This window comes from Bacillus rossius, chromosome 3 (assembly GCF_032445375.1).
Source record: "Bacillus rossius redtenbacheri isolate Brsri chromosome 3, Brsri_v3, whole genome shotgun sequence".
Classification (NCBI taxonomy): Eukaryota; Metazoa; Arthropoda; class Insecta; order Phasmatodea; family Bacillidae; genus Bacillus; species Bacillus rossius.
In genome coordinates, this window is record NC_086332.1 from 74,698,536 (window position 1) to 74,716,016 (window position 17,481).

Sequence of the window (17,481 nt, forward strand, 5' to 3'; positions counted from 1 at the left end):
TATGACTAAATTCATTATATTATATCAATTTATACATATTTTCAAAAACTCTTTAAAGTATTTTCCATAGCATAACAGTTACTGCATTTTTTGCTGATTTAGTGCATGATCAAAAATAATTTTTTATTTTTCACGGTATATGTTTTAATATGTCAAATAGTCCTTTATGATTGTGGATATGATTAGTTTCACTACCATTTCAGAGCAGTAGTGAAATAACCAACTTATTACTTTCAAATGCTGGATGTGTTTGTTTACAATCGGGCCCTGTGAATGTTTCTACTACACAACTGCTGAAAAAATGCTTTTAAGAATGTATGCATATATTTATTCAGGTTTGAGTGCAGTTTTCTTTGAAAGCAGTTTAAAAAAATACTGGCACTTGCACTAGCACAGTTCTGCACTAAAATTGGGATATGAGAAAAAGTAATTTCCCGTCTGACGTTTCGAGAAAGATACATTCCCGTTTTTCCTTAAAGAGCAGGTTCTCGCCCAGCTATAAAATAATTGACTGAATGCATGATTTTAGGTTTAACATCTTATGACACAGGTCATAAAATAAAGCTAAAAAAAAGTGAGACGAGAGTGGAGTATCTAAGAATGAATGGGCGAGAGATGTGAGAGAGCCCAGAAAAAAACAACCGGCTAAAGGCAACATCCGCTAGTATTCCCACTTGTGAAAAGTTTGGGTTTGATCCTACTAGGGTACAGCCTGGTTCCACTTGGTGGGTGACAAATGATGTGATCAGTCATCCACCCGGCTCCTAGGAGAGGAGCCATTGGGTATGACTTTAAGCCAACTGTGGTGGTGATTTGAGGGGACCCGACAGTACAATGGTATGTTAGTGCCCTCTCCATGTGATATTTACATAGACAAGATTTTATGGTTATATTATAAAACAGGAGAATTTGGTGATATTGTTTTTTGACGTGACGTCTAATAAATCGATGAACGCCGGCTGCACGCACGAAAAAGTGTCCTGTAACGCACATTGTTCACTACGCTGTGTCCTGTTACGCTCATTGTATGCTTACGCCGCATCTCTCTTCCACTCGATTGGAACAACCATCGATTTGACTTTTCAATCATGTTTTCGTCGTTTGAATTATTAATATTATGTATTTTAACGATCGTCCACCGATTTTCAGCACAATCGGTAGGGTTATTTAAAAGTAATGTTGAATTTTCAAATACATTTTTGTACGAACAATGGTGTTTTACAGTTACACATAATAATTCAAATTACACCCGGGATCTTTTGCACAATGTTTTAAAAAAATATATTCTAACACATTATAAATAAGTTTGGTGTATTTGGGATGCGTATTTGTTATAAAATCGTATCATAAAAACAAAATAATATTATTCCCCTACGGTGCTGCCATCTACGGTGACGGACGCGAACCGAATGAATCGCGCTATCTATCCGCTTCCGCGACAACCAGGCACTCATTAATTCATATTTTCCTTTGTTTATCGTGAGGGGCGTTATTATTAATGAATTATAAATAAAATTTCGTGCCCAGGGCCACAATTGCATATCATTCAGAGCACTGGAAGACATAAAAACGTAAAATATTCTCGACGAATTTTAATCTCTGCCCCAGCGCACCACGAGCGTCTGGGTTGGAGATTAAAGCCGAAATTCTTTCTTAAACTTACTAATACTTATTTTATTAACTGCAAGGGCATTTTTATTAAAGTCTTAAGTTTAATTTCACAACGAACAAACTTCTAAAATGGCTCTAAATTGATTGTATCAAACTATAGGCCAATATCTTTACTTAATGGCTTTGCAAAAATATTTGGAAAAATTATACACAAAGTTTTAAATTTTCAACTTCAAAATAAAGTATCAGCCAGTCAGCACGGATTCAGATCTGGAATGTCCACCACTACTAACCTAATTACTTTTCTTAACCCTATCCATAATGTAGTTACTAACAGAGGTCAGGCAGATGCCTGTTATTTTAATCTAGCCAAAGCATTCAATACAGTAAACCATTCGCTACTTTTAAAAAAACTATCAGACTTTGGTTTTTGTACTGACTACTTGCACTGGTTTTCTAGCTATCTCAATAATATATTTCTTTTTTGTATCTGTCAATAACCATAATTACTCTTTACACCATGCTAGTTCTGGATTACTACAAGGTGCCACTCTCTCACCTCTCCTCAATATATTTATAAATGACATTACCATGGTCCTTAATTACTCAACTGGTGTACTCTTTGCCGACGATCTGAAAATCTCTAAAATAATATCTACAGTCAATGATTGCGCTCTACTACAAAGGGACATTAATGAAGTCAATAATTGGTGTCTTTTAAACTTGGTCAACCTAAACAATAATAAAACTAAGGTAATATCCTTTACTAGAAAATATAACCCTATAGTTTGTACATAATTACATTCTCAAAAACTTTCATTATAAAAGAGTCAAAAAGACCTTTGTCTTTCTAGATTCAAAATTGTTTTTTCATAAACAAATTGACTACTTAAATTCCATTTCAAGAAGAACATTTGCTATTATAAAATATATCACTCATTATGCTACCAATTCCGATTCAATTATTTCTCTTTACTTGGTATTAATTCGATCTAAATTAGAATACTGTTCAACTATCTGGAATGACATTGGGTCGACTGATATTGAGAAACTAGAAAATTTACAAAACAAATTGTCTCAACTAATAATTTAAAGAGGTTTTCCGTATCCCAATCTTATTCCTCTAGCAGACCATAGAGCCTATTTGGACTATCTTTTTGTTCATAATATTTATAACTATAAAATTAAATGTAGCTATATTCTTGATTACACCGGATTGAGAATCCCTCAATTCAATTCTCGCCTCTTTTCTAGTTTATGTACTATTTATAACAAGAATGATCTTATTTATAGACTCATAACAAACTATAATAGACACAACACCAAGTAAAATTCTCGTTATTACTAATATTTTATATATCTTATATAGTTGTACTTTAAATTAATCTAACAATTTTCTATATAAATTAATTTAACCATGTTACTCTCATGAAACTTTTTGTAAGTTTACGTAATTATTTGAATTTAAGTATTCATATGGATATTTGTATGTTGTGTTGTGTTGTCTTGTATTTTTGTCCTATTTGTTTTGTTCTAGTATTAATAATGTTACTGTATTTGTTTTGTACTTGTCCTAAATGTTGTGCCCACCGTTGGAGCCTTGTGCTGTTGGTGTGGCATGTTACAAATCAAATAAATAAATAAAAAATAAATAAATAAATAATTGCGAAAAAGCGTAAAACATTCTTGACAATCTTGAAGTTAAATAGCAAACATGTATAAAATATATAGTTAAAATAATATCTTCGTTAAAGTAATAAACATATTTGAATTAATGAGTGCAAATAAAAGTAAATTTATCAATTAAATTGTAGATTTCATTTCACTCCTTCTTTGTATCCATTCAAAATAGTGATAATTAAAAAAAAATGATTCAATTTTATTCATGAAAGTATGCAATCATTTCATCAATGTTTAGTTATGACGTCACAAACTATCGTCCGTAAACCGACATTACAGACAACCAATTTTTTTTTGTCTTTATGAATTCTATTTAATTCAGAACAATACCACATTATTCAACAAATATGATACTTAAATGTTTTACAATAGTTATTCTACAAAACAGTGTCATTTTGACTGATACAAAATTCACTTTTAGAATATAGTAATTTGTAATAAGCACCTCTTAACTATTTAGAACGATCATTTAGGTGTTATATCGCGGGTGCGCGGGAAAAAGGGGATATGGCAAAATTACTTAAATTAAGATATTAAACATTTAAAGTTCTTCCAAGTATGCAAGATCAGTAATTAATCATTCCAAAAGTTCAGTGCCATAGAATAACACACAAGGGTGCTAGACCTAACCCATTTGGACCAATTTGTAGAGCTTGTTCTCCTTTATTTCATACCATAAAACCCATTTTTGCCAATATTTGACTTATCCCCTTATTCCCGCGAATGTTCTATTGACAGGCTTTTCAGTGTTATTTCAATTTTATCACAATTTACCATATAATCTTTTCCCTAGTTATTTGTCATAAAGCAGCGCTCTATTAAGCTATTCAAAAGCGTAACTGCCTGCCTCACATTGAGACAGTCCAGTGACCAGCAATGTCTCCTGATCTGTCCCTTAAAGAAACATTTTGTATGGCATCAGATCAGAAATCTGGTCCAAATAGTTTCATGGGCCAGTTTGTCTCTGGAGAGAATACAAAAGTTTTACAACTTACTTCTGAACCTGTCACATGCTTCTAAAGTCCAAATCACATATGTTAACATTAGGCTTGTGTGAATAACAGTTTTTTGATGCGAAGGAAATATCAAATCGAATGTTTAAAATAATTGCAAAGTCAAAACTGCGAATACTTTTCTCAGCAAGGCTGTATTGTCACTCTAAAAGAAAAAAATTGATATCCTAATAACTTTTTGAAAAATTCTCAATGTGTAAAAAAAAATCTAAGACTTACCATGTGACATGTATCCTAAATCAGTCTTATTCTTGAATGTTTAAAAACTTACAAAATTTTTTCTGAGGAATAAACTTCATGGAATGTTTGACAGTGATTTAAACATCAAATTAACCTTAAATCTGTGAAAATTGCTGGAAAACTTAAAAAAAAACTAATAACGTAAATATGTTTCCTTGTATTAATGAGGCTGATCACAACATAAAACAACTCCTTACTTTAGTCATGATCATCTGCACTTGTAAAATTAAAAATTACCACCATTTCAAAATTTAAAAAATTTAGTCTTATAACTGAGAAGCAGTGATTCTGTGGTTTCCATTGTTTTAAAGTTTTGCAATAAACACAAAGCTTTGCATCACATTTGAAGCTTCAAATAAAACAAAAAAAATTCCTGGAAAAGTCAAATCGATATTAAAGAAGGTTCAATTTGATTTGTTCAGTCAAAACTTCGCACAGGTCTAGTTTACATGCTGCATGTTGCACATAACTGTTACACTAAGCAGTCAGTTCCTCCATTCCTAAATGCGTCTGTTGTGGGCTGGGGCTGGAAAGAAATGGCCTGCGCATTGCCAAGGTGGCTGTGCCCGCGCCTCCCGTTGCTAGAGCTCGTGCCTGAATCTACAGTTGCCAGAGGCAATCCCCTCAAGGGCTATTTGTCGCCGATCTCCCCAACTACACCCAGCCGGCTTAGTCATGGCACTATCCAATCCCGGAGATCCGAGAAACAGCCAGCAGTTAGGATTCCTTTAAACCCCTCCCGTGTTCTGGATCCTCAGAAAGGGTATAAAAGTGAGCCATAGCTCGGCAAAGGGCTGTCAGTAGGCACCAAGAAGGGACTCCAAAGGCAGCCCAGCGTGCTCACTACACCAAACTCCAAACCAGCCGCCGATGTTGGCCAGCATGGTCGCCAAAAGAGTTGGACTGATGTCGCGAGTCACACAGCAGGCATGAGTGAGATTCGTCCAAGTACGGCCGTAGGCATGATTACCAGACTCTTGTCTGTGGCAGTGAGCAGATTGTAAGAAAAATAGTTTTTAGTTACAGAATATCTGCAAAAATCAGGATCTGCCTAAGTAAAGTCCGTAAAAGCAAGCACCCGACCTTAGTCCTTAGTCCGTGGCAGTGAGTTTAGTTCTGTGTGTATATATTGTAAAGGATGGCTGCTGCCCTGTGCAAGTTGACAGAATAAATAGTGCGACCAACTACTTTGAGTGTGTTTATTTCCTGCGAGGAAATACTATAAGGAGAAATGGAGAGAACATGCATGTCTATCTACTTGCATCAAAGAGCAGCTACCAGCTTCAGGGACCGTCTTCATGGAGTCTGAAGAGTGTGCGAGTATTCAACAACCCATATCCATCAACTATAGAGAAGTAAGCCATTAGGCTTCCAAATCAGCAGCTGAGGTCCATTAGGATTCGCCTTATGAAACCCCATGGTTTATGCAAAGCACAGACCAAGCCGCAGTAGAACGATAGGGAAGTGTAGCCACCCCCAGACTACCTCCTATCTTTCCGGCTCCAATCTGGATTAGACCACATCCAGTCAGCCAGCCCTGAAGGGAACCAGAACAAGACATTGGGACAGCTACCGTCTGCACATTGCCAAGTTTCTCTGACAGTAACTTGCAAGGCATCCCCGGTGGGGATATGCTCTGCAGTTGATCTGACCTCCCATCACGCAACACCGCCTAGGAACACTAACTAACCACTCCACACAGAAGTGTTATCAATAGTAGTGCTTTATCGCAAAAGCATACCTACAGAAGGATACTCAAGTGTCACGTGACAAGATGTGCTGAAACTCAACTATATGGTATAAGCCACATGTCCTTACTGCCAATGCCATCCTCCACTGAATAAAATACTACTTTTGTTTCACAAGACTATTGAATATCTACAGTTTTATTTCTACAACACCTTCCTGGTACTTGGTCAGTGAAAGTTATAGATCTTGTTTTTGAGATGGTTTTCAGGTAATTATTAAAACTTTAATTCTAAAAAAACATTGTATAAATGTTTTAATCTATAGCTGTAGCTCATTATTTAATGTATAAGCATGGAAATCTGCATCTCACCAACTCAAATTGCCATACCAGAGAGAAACTAATTTTATGAACCTGAAGTCTGCCTCATGGATTTTATAGTGAACTGTTACAAATGAACATTTCAGGGTCTTGAGTGGTGAGGTCACTTTTCTTACACTAAGGTAAGCAGAATTCAGTTCCCAGCAGGTTAAAACCAAATGGGAGACACAGCTAACTACACTGTAAACAAACAGCACTCCCAGTCTTTACGTCCATTTGTTCCATCAAAACTGTTCTCCTGTCATAGGGTGACAGCAGAAATATCCATGTTACAATCCTGGTTCTCATAACCTTCTAGTTATGCTAACACCAATCCTTGCATTGTACATATAAGAGAAAAACTAAGTCAATTTTAATAGGGAGACTAAGATGTAAAACCACTTGTAGCCAAGATTTTTTTATATCTTGTTTACTATTTCAATAAAATTGCCAAATTTATTGAAGTGTTTCTGCAAAAGTGAAGTGTTACCTGCCACTAATCATACTAATCATGAATTGACCCAATGCCATTAATATGTGCACTTACGTGTTGATGTTACAAGTTACAAAAATGTTAGGAGATACTTCAAACACACAGCAATTAGGGGCCAAGTACAACTAGCTTGACCTTTAAAACATCAGCAGGCCATTTGCCATAAAATCAAACCAAATACTACATAAAGGCAGTACAACACTATGAAAAACCATTAGTTTACAGTCTAACTATTAAATTCCTCTTAAGTAGTTTCTTACTCTGGGATTTATATGCTTGACAACCGGAAATATGTTGACTATGTCCTCTTCAAAAAATGTATGCCGATTCTTAGAATCAAAAGTGTATTCTCTCAGCAGAATCTGAACACCAGTCTTAATACAAAATGACCTGAAATCAAACAGAAACAACCATTGCACAAATCGTGGATAAACTGCCGAAAGTAATTAAGTCAAGAAGTAGCAAAAATGAAATGAAATTACTAGCTGCCTGATAAAGGGCAGCAGTATAACTCAAAAATAAAAATTCTCAAGTCAGTAACAAGCAGTAGACATGCATTTAAAATGTTGCTATTCCGTCTCAATAACTAAAATATTATTTATAAAAAATTATTAGTCAACCTATTCAATTTTGCCACTTTTTGACTTGGTCACGTTTGGCAGCATACAGATGATATATAGGATTAAGTACCATGCTACATGAAAAAAAAATTAAATAATTATAATATCAATACAAATAAAAATTACAATTAAAAGGAACATAGTTTTATTTTAATTGAATTGTTCTTTATTTGTAACAAAATTTACTCTAACATTATAATAAAAAAAGGCACCTCGTAACATAGTTGACAACAAGACTAGTTTTAAAAGGTTTTGGTATTCAGTGTCTCTACCCACTGAAATGGTAAGTATTTTAAAACAAAAAAATTATAGGAAATACAGACGTAAAGTAATACTTTTTTAATTACAAACACTGAAATACTAAGGGATCTCTTCATATCTTTCACCCGTGGTAAGTATTGATATGTGATGGGTCAATTTTGATTTTGGAATCAGCCAATAAAAGGAAAAAACCTCATGTTACAATCCTGGTTTATTACAACCCCATTTTGAGGAAACCTGAAAAAAATTTTCATTACAATTTTGAAAATCTGAATGAAATTGGGCGAAAATTTATCGAAAGAGCGTTGCGCTGCGTTTCTCTTGGCGAGCACTGTAGACACCTTCTCATAATTGCTGATCCTCTTCTCCCTCTTCTCATAGATAATGGTTCTGTGGCCCCAGCATGTTTTCCCGCTAGCCGCCTGGACTCGTCAGCCAACCATGGTGATAGCACTTGCTCTTGGACAAGCTATCCTCACTGTTTACTTCTGTTATTATGACTTGGATTTGCTCCATTTTAGATATCTCTTGGTTTTGATTACTGTTTGTTGATGACTTATTACTAGAGACATGCAAAATTCGCGGATTAATTTCGCGATAGGCTAGTATCAAAACAACTATACCTTCGTACCGCTTCTGCGATTGGTCCACATTTTATCCGAGAAACTGTGAGCCAATGGGAAACACTAAACCAAGAAAGTGCCGAATTACGGACAGTCTAGTTGAGACGTCTCACGCGTCAGAAGCCAATGAACAGGTGTCATTTCCGCGAGTATTTAAAGGACTGTGGAGTCTATCCTAGAGGTCAATGAATCCGCGAATTTTGCAGGTCTCTACTTATTACTTTTATTTTACCCCAATTGAATTGCAGTTTAGATTTTTTTTTGTGCATAGTTGTTATCACCCTGCAATTTTTTTTTTGTAATTATACTGACTTCTGATTGGTGGAAAATTAGTAGAAAGTAGGGCTGTGTGGGACCCCAAAATTCAGGAAACGTTTTAAGATCGCCAAATAATTTTTTCTCCGGTGGGCAGGAAAAATAAATTTTCAGGAATTTGTTTTCAGAGATACAGTGGAATGATAATTAACCGGGGTAATGGCGATGATTAGAGGGAGGGGGATTTTCAGCAGGGATAAGCAAAAATCAAGGATAATTGAATTCAAATGTATTTAGGTTATACAATACAGCAAAATTTAGAAAGTAACTTATACAAAACAAATGTACGAGTATTACTGACACTAATTACTACTTTTTTAATACTTTTTTACTACTACATATGTACTTTTAATACGTAGATTTTAGTTTTGATCCTTTCTTGTCCTTTGTCGCGGGCTTGGTTTCCCCCCTTCCCCAAAAACAAAATGTTTAATTTTTAATTGAGAACCTGGTTAACCAATTGCCCGGTTAATTGGGTCACGGATAATCGAGGTTCTACTGTATTCATATGTAGGGATTTTACTTTCCACTATATTCAGAAAAGTAAATTGAGAGAAAACTAATACAGAAAATGACGCATTTAACATGGTTGGTCAGAGATGTAAAAACTGCATTAATGGCTTACTTAAATTTACCCAGAAGAGAGTAAAAATATATTAAAGCTGTCAGCAAACTGATAAAAGCTTTATATGCGCCTGCAAAACAGATCACAACACTGCCCGACAGGTGGTTAGGTTCGTTCAAAATGTATCTAAGAAATTTGTATAGATCGAGAGTAGAAAACATCTGGTTATAAAAGTAATACATAAGGACTCTGTTATCCTGAAATGCTATGACATGTTTTACGAGTAGATATACACAGTGACCTTGGGGATGCATGCCTTCCAGTTCGCCAATTGTTTTAACTGCCGGCAACTATGTTTATTTTGACAGCTCAAGCAATTCTCTTTTCCTATGGGTTGAAAAAAACACAGCACCCCTTTTTCACCCAGCAGGAAACACACTAGCTGCCATCCCTCCTCCCCTGCATTAGCCTTCTCCAATCTAACATTCCACGTCTCGCCCGCTCGCACCGCCGATAAAAAAGCAATGTCAAAGCGCTTAAACTTCTTGACCTCTACGATGTGATATAAAGTTACGGCCCCCATCTAATAAATCAACATATTAATGAAAATTCCTTCCATTTTCTTTATGAAATCAGTGTCAAACTGACTAAGCGCAAGGCCTGTGCGAATACCAGTTTTTTTTAGTTTGAATATGAATATGAATATGAATATCAAATTACTGAAGAATACAAATATTGAATTCAAATAGTAAGAATGAGAATTAAAATCCCAGCAAAATTTTTTTCCACATTATGTAAAGAAAATCTGGAAAATTAAACAAAAAATGCCAAATAAAAGGTTTGTTAAGTTATGTCAGCTACAGTAATTAAAACGAAAATTTTTTGTTAAAATATTTAAATTATGAAATATTTAATTGTTTTTTTAATCATGCAGCTAACCTAACTTAACTTAACCAACCAATACGGATGTCTGAATCATGGATTTTGGTGGTCAAATATTTCTGAATCGAATAGTAACATTTTCAAATCTAGTGCGAATAGTTTCGAAGTCAAATAGATGTCATACTTTGCTTTGGTATATCACCATACAGAATACATAATAAACAATATTCATAGATGAAGTTTTGGGTATCAAGGCTAACTTAATTTATACATCAACATTTGCTGTTTTTGAAACTTAGTTTGAAAGGAACGAGACACCAAAGTGTCAGAATGTTTTTCTTACACGTGCTATCATAATTAGCTAAACAAATTGAAAAAAAAATTAAAAATAATATCAAACCATTTTTCACAGTTGATTTTGATATCAAGTTATCACTGCAAACTTAGTAGTAACAAAATTGATATTACTTTATGTGAATTGTGAATTGAGAATTGAAATAAAATAAAAAAATAAAATAGTAACTTGGTTATATTTACATATAAAAAAATGTTCAAAATAATAGTAAAATATAATTTAAAAAGGCTACCTGTTGAGTTTTCAGAGCATAAATGGCACTTTTAATATTCTGCTATTTGATTGTTGCTGGTAAAGTAAAATATTCCACTTATTTTCATATTTTGCTTGTCACGTTTCAAATTCTTAGAACTCGACTCTCCACTACTTTACCTTGACATCGTCCGGGCCTGCGGCCCCTTTTTAAGTCCGATATGCCACCACCCAAACACCACCCACCCTCCATTCAAACCTCCCGCCTACCCGTGCGTACGTGTGCGTGCGTGTGTGTTCGCCCGGCAAGATGGCGCTGTCGAGTCAGTGCGCCGCACCCCTAATACATAAGTAAATATAATTGTGTTATTTGTTTTATATTCCCTAAGTGCAACGTGACGGCAGATCGGCCGGGAGGGTTTTATGTACTTTTATTTAAAATAAGGTATCAAAATATAATAGCGTTTTCGGACATTCCCGAGGAAACCCGAAGCCAGACAATAATTAAATTTAAATCTTAATAATTATAATTTGTACAATCTTTTCTCTTTATTCAAAAAATGTCACGTAATTTTTAAATCATTATTGACATGTTACTTTAGTTTCCCGTGGCACGAATTCATAAATATATTAACGGCAATTGTTTCGGCGGGATGATGACATGTTAGTCGAGCATAGCCATGATCTCATTCCAGTCCGCCGCCATCAACGACCGAGAGTAGACGCGCCAGCACTCCGGGGACCTCACCGCTTGTTTCACCGCCAAGTAATTCTGTTTCAATCATTTTCTTTTCGTCCTCGGAGCTCCTTTCCGTCGGGGGACTGCATAACTATTTGTCTTACGACCAGCAACGGTCTTTTCTCTTTTGTACTACGTAATGTGAGATGTGACCATGTGGGGGTCTTCACACCTAAACCGATTCGTGCCGCGCGCGTTTTAAACAGTTTCAATCGTGTACGTGTGTAAGTTGCATTCGCCGAATAAATCAGGTGTGTAAATCAAATGCATTATTTTCTTATTTAAATCTGTTTGACTACATGGAGTGTGACGGCGTGTGGGACGCCTGAGAGCCCACTGCGTAGATAATAGCGTGCCCGACGCTGAGAGCGAGCAGGGATTCGTGCTAGGTGTTTTCAGGGGGGAATTAAAATCACGCCTCACATGGGCGACGTCACGACCCTGGGAAAGAGTCTCACATCGGTCCGTGCAGGTGGCACGGTGGCGCCCATAAAACCCGAGAACGCATTAAAATTCAGTCATTAAATATCAGAGACTACGGCCCCCGTATCAACCTGGTACTGATTTATGGTAACGAACTTCAAAGAACTTCATTAAAAAAATATAAATCTGCATTTTTAGGTTTTAACACAACAGAAGTTAGGCTTACTCAGCACTCAAGGACAATGACTACACCCATAGATAAAGATTACGTCTAAATCGATGTACCGTGGCGGATTTTCAAAAGATTTTTTTTTCTGTAGTCAATGGAACTACTAAAAAAAATTGGGGTTCAGTTCATAGCATTTTTTACTTAGTAGCAAAACCTGTACAAATTTTTATCATAAAGACAACATGAAAGATTGAAAACTATTATTTTTTTCCAGAACAACAGTACAGATGTTCAGTAACCAAAATATCAAATGGTTAAACAAAAAAAAAAGTAGTACAAAAACAGGAAATTAATTTTATTGTAATCTCCAACAACAGTGACAGACAAATCTCTGTGATTAACTGTGATAATCAAAATAAATTTTAAAAAAAATTATACTAAAATTAAATGTTTTGAATGTTTATTTTAAAATTTTATAAATACAAGAAACTTTTCATTAAACAATAAGGTAGGTGCTGGCATTCCTGCTAATGTTGTGTTTTATTTGGAAATAGTGTCATGTTTATTTACTACCCACAAGCTACCGCAGTATGTTGATTTTATTTAGATAGTTAATATTAATTTCTCGGAACAAACTGTTTGAACATGCTCTGTGGTACACGTTAATACGAATATATGGGTAGATTAGAAACAACATTAAAATTTGGTGAAAAACTAGGTAATTTCTTTGAACACTAGAAACTAAACAAATGTGCTTGTAAATATTCACAATTATTATTTTTGATATTCAACCTCAGAATGCTAATAGTATTTTAACTGCTATTCAAAATTATTTGTATTCACAAATTTTTGCACACCTCTAAAAACCTACCTTTTATTTCAATTGCTATTCGCTTTATTTTCCACAACCTACTATGTAACATCTGTTTCGTCATAGATTGACGGTGGTGTAATTCATTATAATTCAAATTTGTTTATTTTCTTCCCACTTCCGGTGGTGCAACGAAAAGAATAATATTTTATTTTATTGTTTGAAATGACACAAATATGACCCCCGGTTTTGAATTATTTATGCAATTTTTTCCATCACTGTTTAGCAAGACAATAGCGAAAACAAAAAAAAAAATTCTGAATACTTGTTGCACAGTGCCTGTTGAAAGATACAGTTGTGCCACACATTTCACCATGTTTATGCTTTGTTTTGTGACGGTTGAGACGTCGCTGTCACTTTGTTCTCTCTATGTTGCCCCTTTTTTAATTATTGTTATTTTTTTTTAAATTTATTTATTTCCACTTTCTTACTTTGGTAACTTTCTAATGCTTTTGGAAAAAGTTTTTAAATTAATTTTCTACAATGCTTTTTAGTTTTAATTTTATATTACCTAATTTAGTTTTGTAATTATTTCTTTTATGCTGGCTTACAACCATGGATGTCTGAGAATGTTCTGGAAAATGTATGAACTTTAAAGGTATGGTTGCACTACAATTAAAGTGTAATAGCATATAAATAGATTTATTATTTATTTAGTAATAGATTTTAAGACTTTAAAAAATGAGCGTTGGACTTTAATTTTTACTGTCCCGCCACCGCTTGTGTATAGAGGAGAAATGAAATTAGCGGAGAGGGGAGGAAAACAGAGTTGTCAATCAGTCGTTCTCCACTCGGTGTGAAGACCTGATCGCTCGCGCGGCACATGCTGTTTTAATCCAGCCTACGAACTGACCGCCGGACAAGTTTTAAGGGAACTGGAGTTTTCTTAATAAAACTTTCACGTGAGAAAAAAATGCATTTTTTAACGGGCATGTGTCTATGAAAGAATGCACTGTGCAACAAGTTGTGATGTGCTTGCTGCCGACGCTCTTCACGAAAATTCGCAACTGCCCTTGCCTTTTTTGGGTGGTTTGCCAGGAGATCAACCAAACTGCAGTAAAGGGCTTAAGGTATAAAACCTTTTCAAAACCAGAGAGCAGAAGACTTCATAAACCAAGTAAGTGTTTTCAACAAACATTAACTACTCTAAAGCCCCGGAGTTGTTTAATCGCCATCCCTGTTCTTTACTATTGCGAGTGAAAATGCAAAATGACTCAAACTGGTGTGTATTAAAAACCCCCTTCTCTGAGAATACTTACCTACATTTCTTTATTTAGGCAGAAAAACTCTGACCGCAAAAAGTAAGAGACTACTAGTGTGTTATAATGTGCGCACACAAACCTTTTAAATTAAGAAATACGAGGCCTCTAATTTTGGATAAGAATCTTTTGTAAATTTTTTAATGGATTATATTATTTTTAATTGCGTGCTTTCAAAATTATGTAGGTTTAAAGTATGTTGGTAATTGTATATTTTAATCCAGCATTTCAGGTATTTTAATAATTTTTGTGCCAAAAGTATATTCGCTTTTTGAGCGTAAGGAAAGTCAAAAAAGATTTAAATTTTGGGGTTTCTTTCTAGCTATGCTAATGTGTATTGTAAATTATCTATGGACCCAGCTTATTGTGGCCAAATATTTCAGCATAATTTTTGCAATTACAGTTTGTTTAAAAGTCTTTTTTTTTCTCTCTCCTGCAATATTGCTGCCCTTAAATTTTTTTTTGATTTCACGAATTGTTTATCGTCCATTTGCCCGCATAGGCATATTAATTTAAGCTATTCTGATTGTACAATGCACCTTTTCTATAATATACTTGTTTCGCAAAAAGTTATTTATGCGGGGACATGAATTTATGCCTAATAAGCGAGTTATAAGTTTACACGATAGGTGGTCCAATATGCTTTTCTTGGGTATTTTTCCTTTTTAGAATAGTCTGCTAACAAAATTAATTTATATTTGAGTTTAAAAACTTGTCTATTTCTACCAGAGACCATTGAACTTTTTGGTGTGAAAAATTGCATAATTTTACTAAGGGTTCGGGGATAAGGAGGAGGGAGTTTGTAAAGCATCAAAAATGTTTATTGAGACACCCTCTCTATTATAACCCTATTCCCTTGAACTGGAGAAGTCGTAACAACAAGGTTTTACAATTCCAATGGTATTCAGAAGGGTTTTAGCCCTACTAACATTTTCCCAAGGTAGCTTTAAAAAACAATAAATCAATAAAAAATGACCATTTTAATCTTGAGCAACAAGCTATTATGTAAAAAGCAACCATCAGTATTTAAACTCTTCCCATCACTTCAGACAAAGCCACAAATAAAAATTTCCATTGCTATTCTCTGTTCACTCTTACCTGAGTTTTGGAATAAACAAAGCCTCTTGTAAACAAACATTTTCACTGACTGCCGGCCGCCGCACACATTATTTGTGCGCAAGAAATAGTCCCTTGGCTACGTACCATTTGTAAGTATTTTTACACTGCCTTTTTTATAACAATTGTTATATTGCATTATAGTATTTCACCATTAATATCCAATACAGTTTAAAGTGTCAGTAAGTATTTACTTACAATTATATTAGCAGATGCCATGTGTACAGTGTGCAGTTGATGCCCGGCGCAACAGTTGTATTTCCGATTGGCGCGTGCACGGTTTGTTATGGCTGACGCCGGACTGAGTTTTGTAAAGCACAGAACGGGGAAGCCTTTGAAAAGTGCACAGAAAACTATTGTGTTGAATGTTTTTAAAACATTTTCAGACAAATATCCGGATTGTCGTGTGAACGATATTGCGAGTTTAACTGCGGAATTTACAGGTGTTACGAAGAGCAGTGTGCTTCGTGCAAGGAAAGAATTACAGGACACTGGGACATTAACAACTCCCGGGAAGAAAAGGAAACGTGAGTATTCTGTTATCAAAACTTTTGATGATTTTGTGAAGACGCCTATTAGGCGTAAAGTGCATAGTTTTTTCTTCGCAAATGAACCACCTACGCTAGACAAAGTGCTACGGTGTGCTAAAGACGACCCTGAACTTCCTAATTTCAGACGAACAACATTTTATAAACTGTTAAAACTTATCGGTTTTCAGTACGTAAAGAGAAGCAAAACAAATGTCATAAATGATAGGGAGGACATTTCACTATGGCGAAGAAATTATTTAAGCAAAATCCGTGGTTACCGCCAACAAGGACGCAATATATACTATTTGGATGAAACACGGGTGAATGAAGGGCATGCTACAAACAAGTCTTTTAAAGATTCTACAGTTAAGAAGAAGAGTGAAGCTTTTCTCTCAGGACTGTCTACAAGACTAAAAAATCCAACAGGTAAGGGGCAGCGCCTTACATTGCTTCATATTGGTAGCAACAGAGGTTTTGTGGAAAAATGTGAGTTAATTTTTCAATCAAAAAATCCGGAAATTATCATGAAGAGATGAATAGTGACTTTTCCGGGATTGGTCTTTACAAAACATTGCCAAAATTAGAACAGAACAGTGTTGTTGTTATGGACAATGCGTCCTATCACAGTGTAAAGTGTGATCGTGTGCCAAATCAATTGTGGAGAAAACAAAATTTTATCGAGTGGTTACAGTAAAAAATATATCCTTCAGTGCAACCTCTATGAAAGTACACAACAAATTTGAATTTGAATAAAATAATTGTAGATTAAATTTGGCATTTTGAATCAAATAATTTTTCAAATTATTTATTACATATACACTAGAGTCTCGTTATAGCGAGGTGTCACGGTTCCGGGTTTGATCCTCGCTATAACCGTGTCCTCGCTATAACCGAATTGGACAAATTTTGGCCCCGAAAAAATAAAAATTAACCGAAAATAGCATAAAAATTGTGTTTACACCTGTATAATTGGAAAATAACAGGTTATATTAACGAAATCTTAATTTCTGTGAGCAGATGTGTGAATTCTCTTTAAAACGATACCCCATAAGTACGGATGCGATCACCGATTGCGTCAAAATAACCAGAATACCCTACCACGCCACGTAAGTATAGCATCTCAGCCCGCGGCCGACGCAGCATTGTCCTGCTATCTATTGTCGACGCGGGCTGTCTGCTGGCGGCCATGTTGGTTCGGGATGTTGCTAACAGGTGGTGCTAGTGTAGTGCGACGATTTAATTTCTTACAAAAAAGCAGGAGTGCGGCTGCGGCAACGCACGTACGCCTCAAACGTAATAGTCGCTGGAAAACTATACTTTTTTTCATTTAAAGAAACCTGTCAACTTTTTTAGAAAATAAATTTGGGATTAAACACAAACCATCACCACCCCTTTCCTGGACAGATACCCCAACAACTGACCGAAACAAAAGTTACAAGAAAACTGCCCTAGCGATTCGGAAATAAATACGGTAGTG

The 17,481-nt window shown here is 35.2% G+C and overlaps 1 protein-coding gene across 4 annotated transcripts in view; it reads right to left on the reverse strand.

Moving 5' to 3' along the window:
• Positions 1-17,481, reverse strand: part of LOC134530906 (clustered mitochondria protein homolog) — a 216,767-nt gene that overhangs the window by 35,725 nt on the left and 163,561 nt on the right. For all 4 annotated transcript variants that reach the window (XM_063366208.1, XM_063366207.1, XM_063366206.1 and 1 more), the window contains one exon: positions 7,345-7,474. In XM_063366208.1, the coding sequence (XP_063222278.1) occupies positions 7,345-7,474 (130 nt within the window). The remainder of the gene's footprint in view (positions 1-7,344; positions 7,475-17,481) is intronic.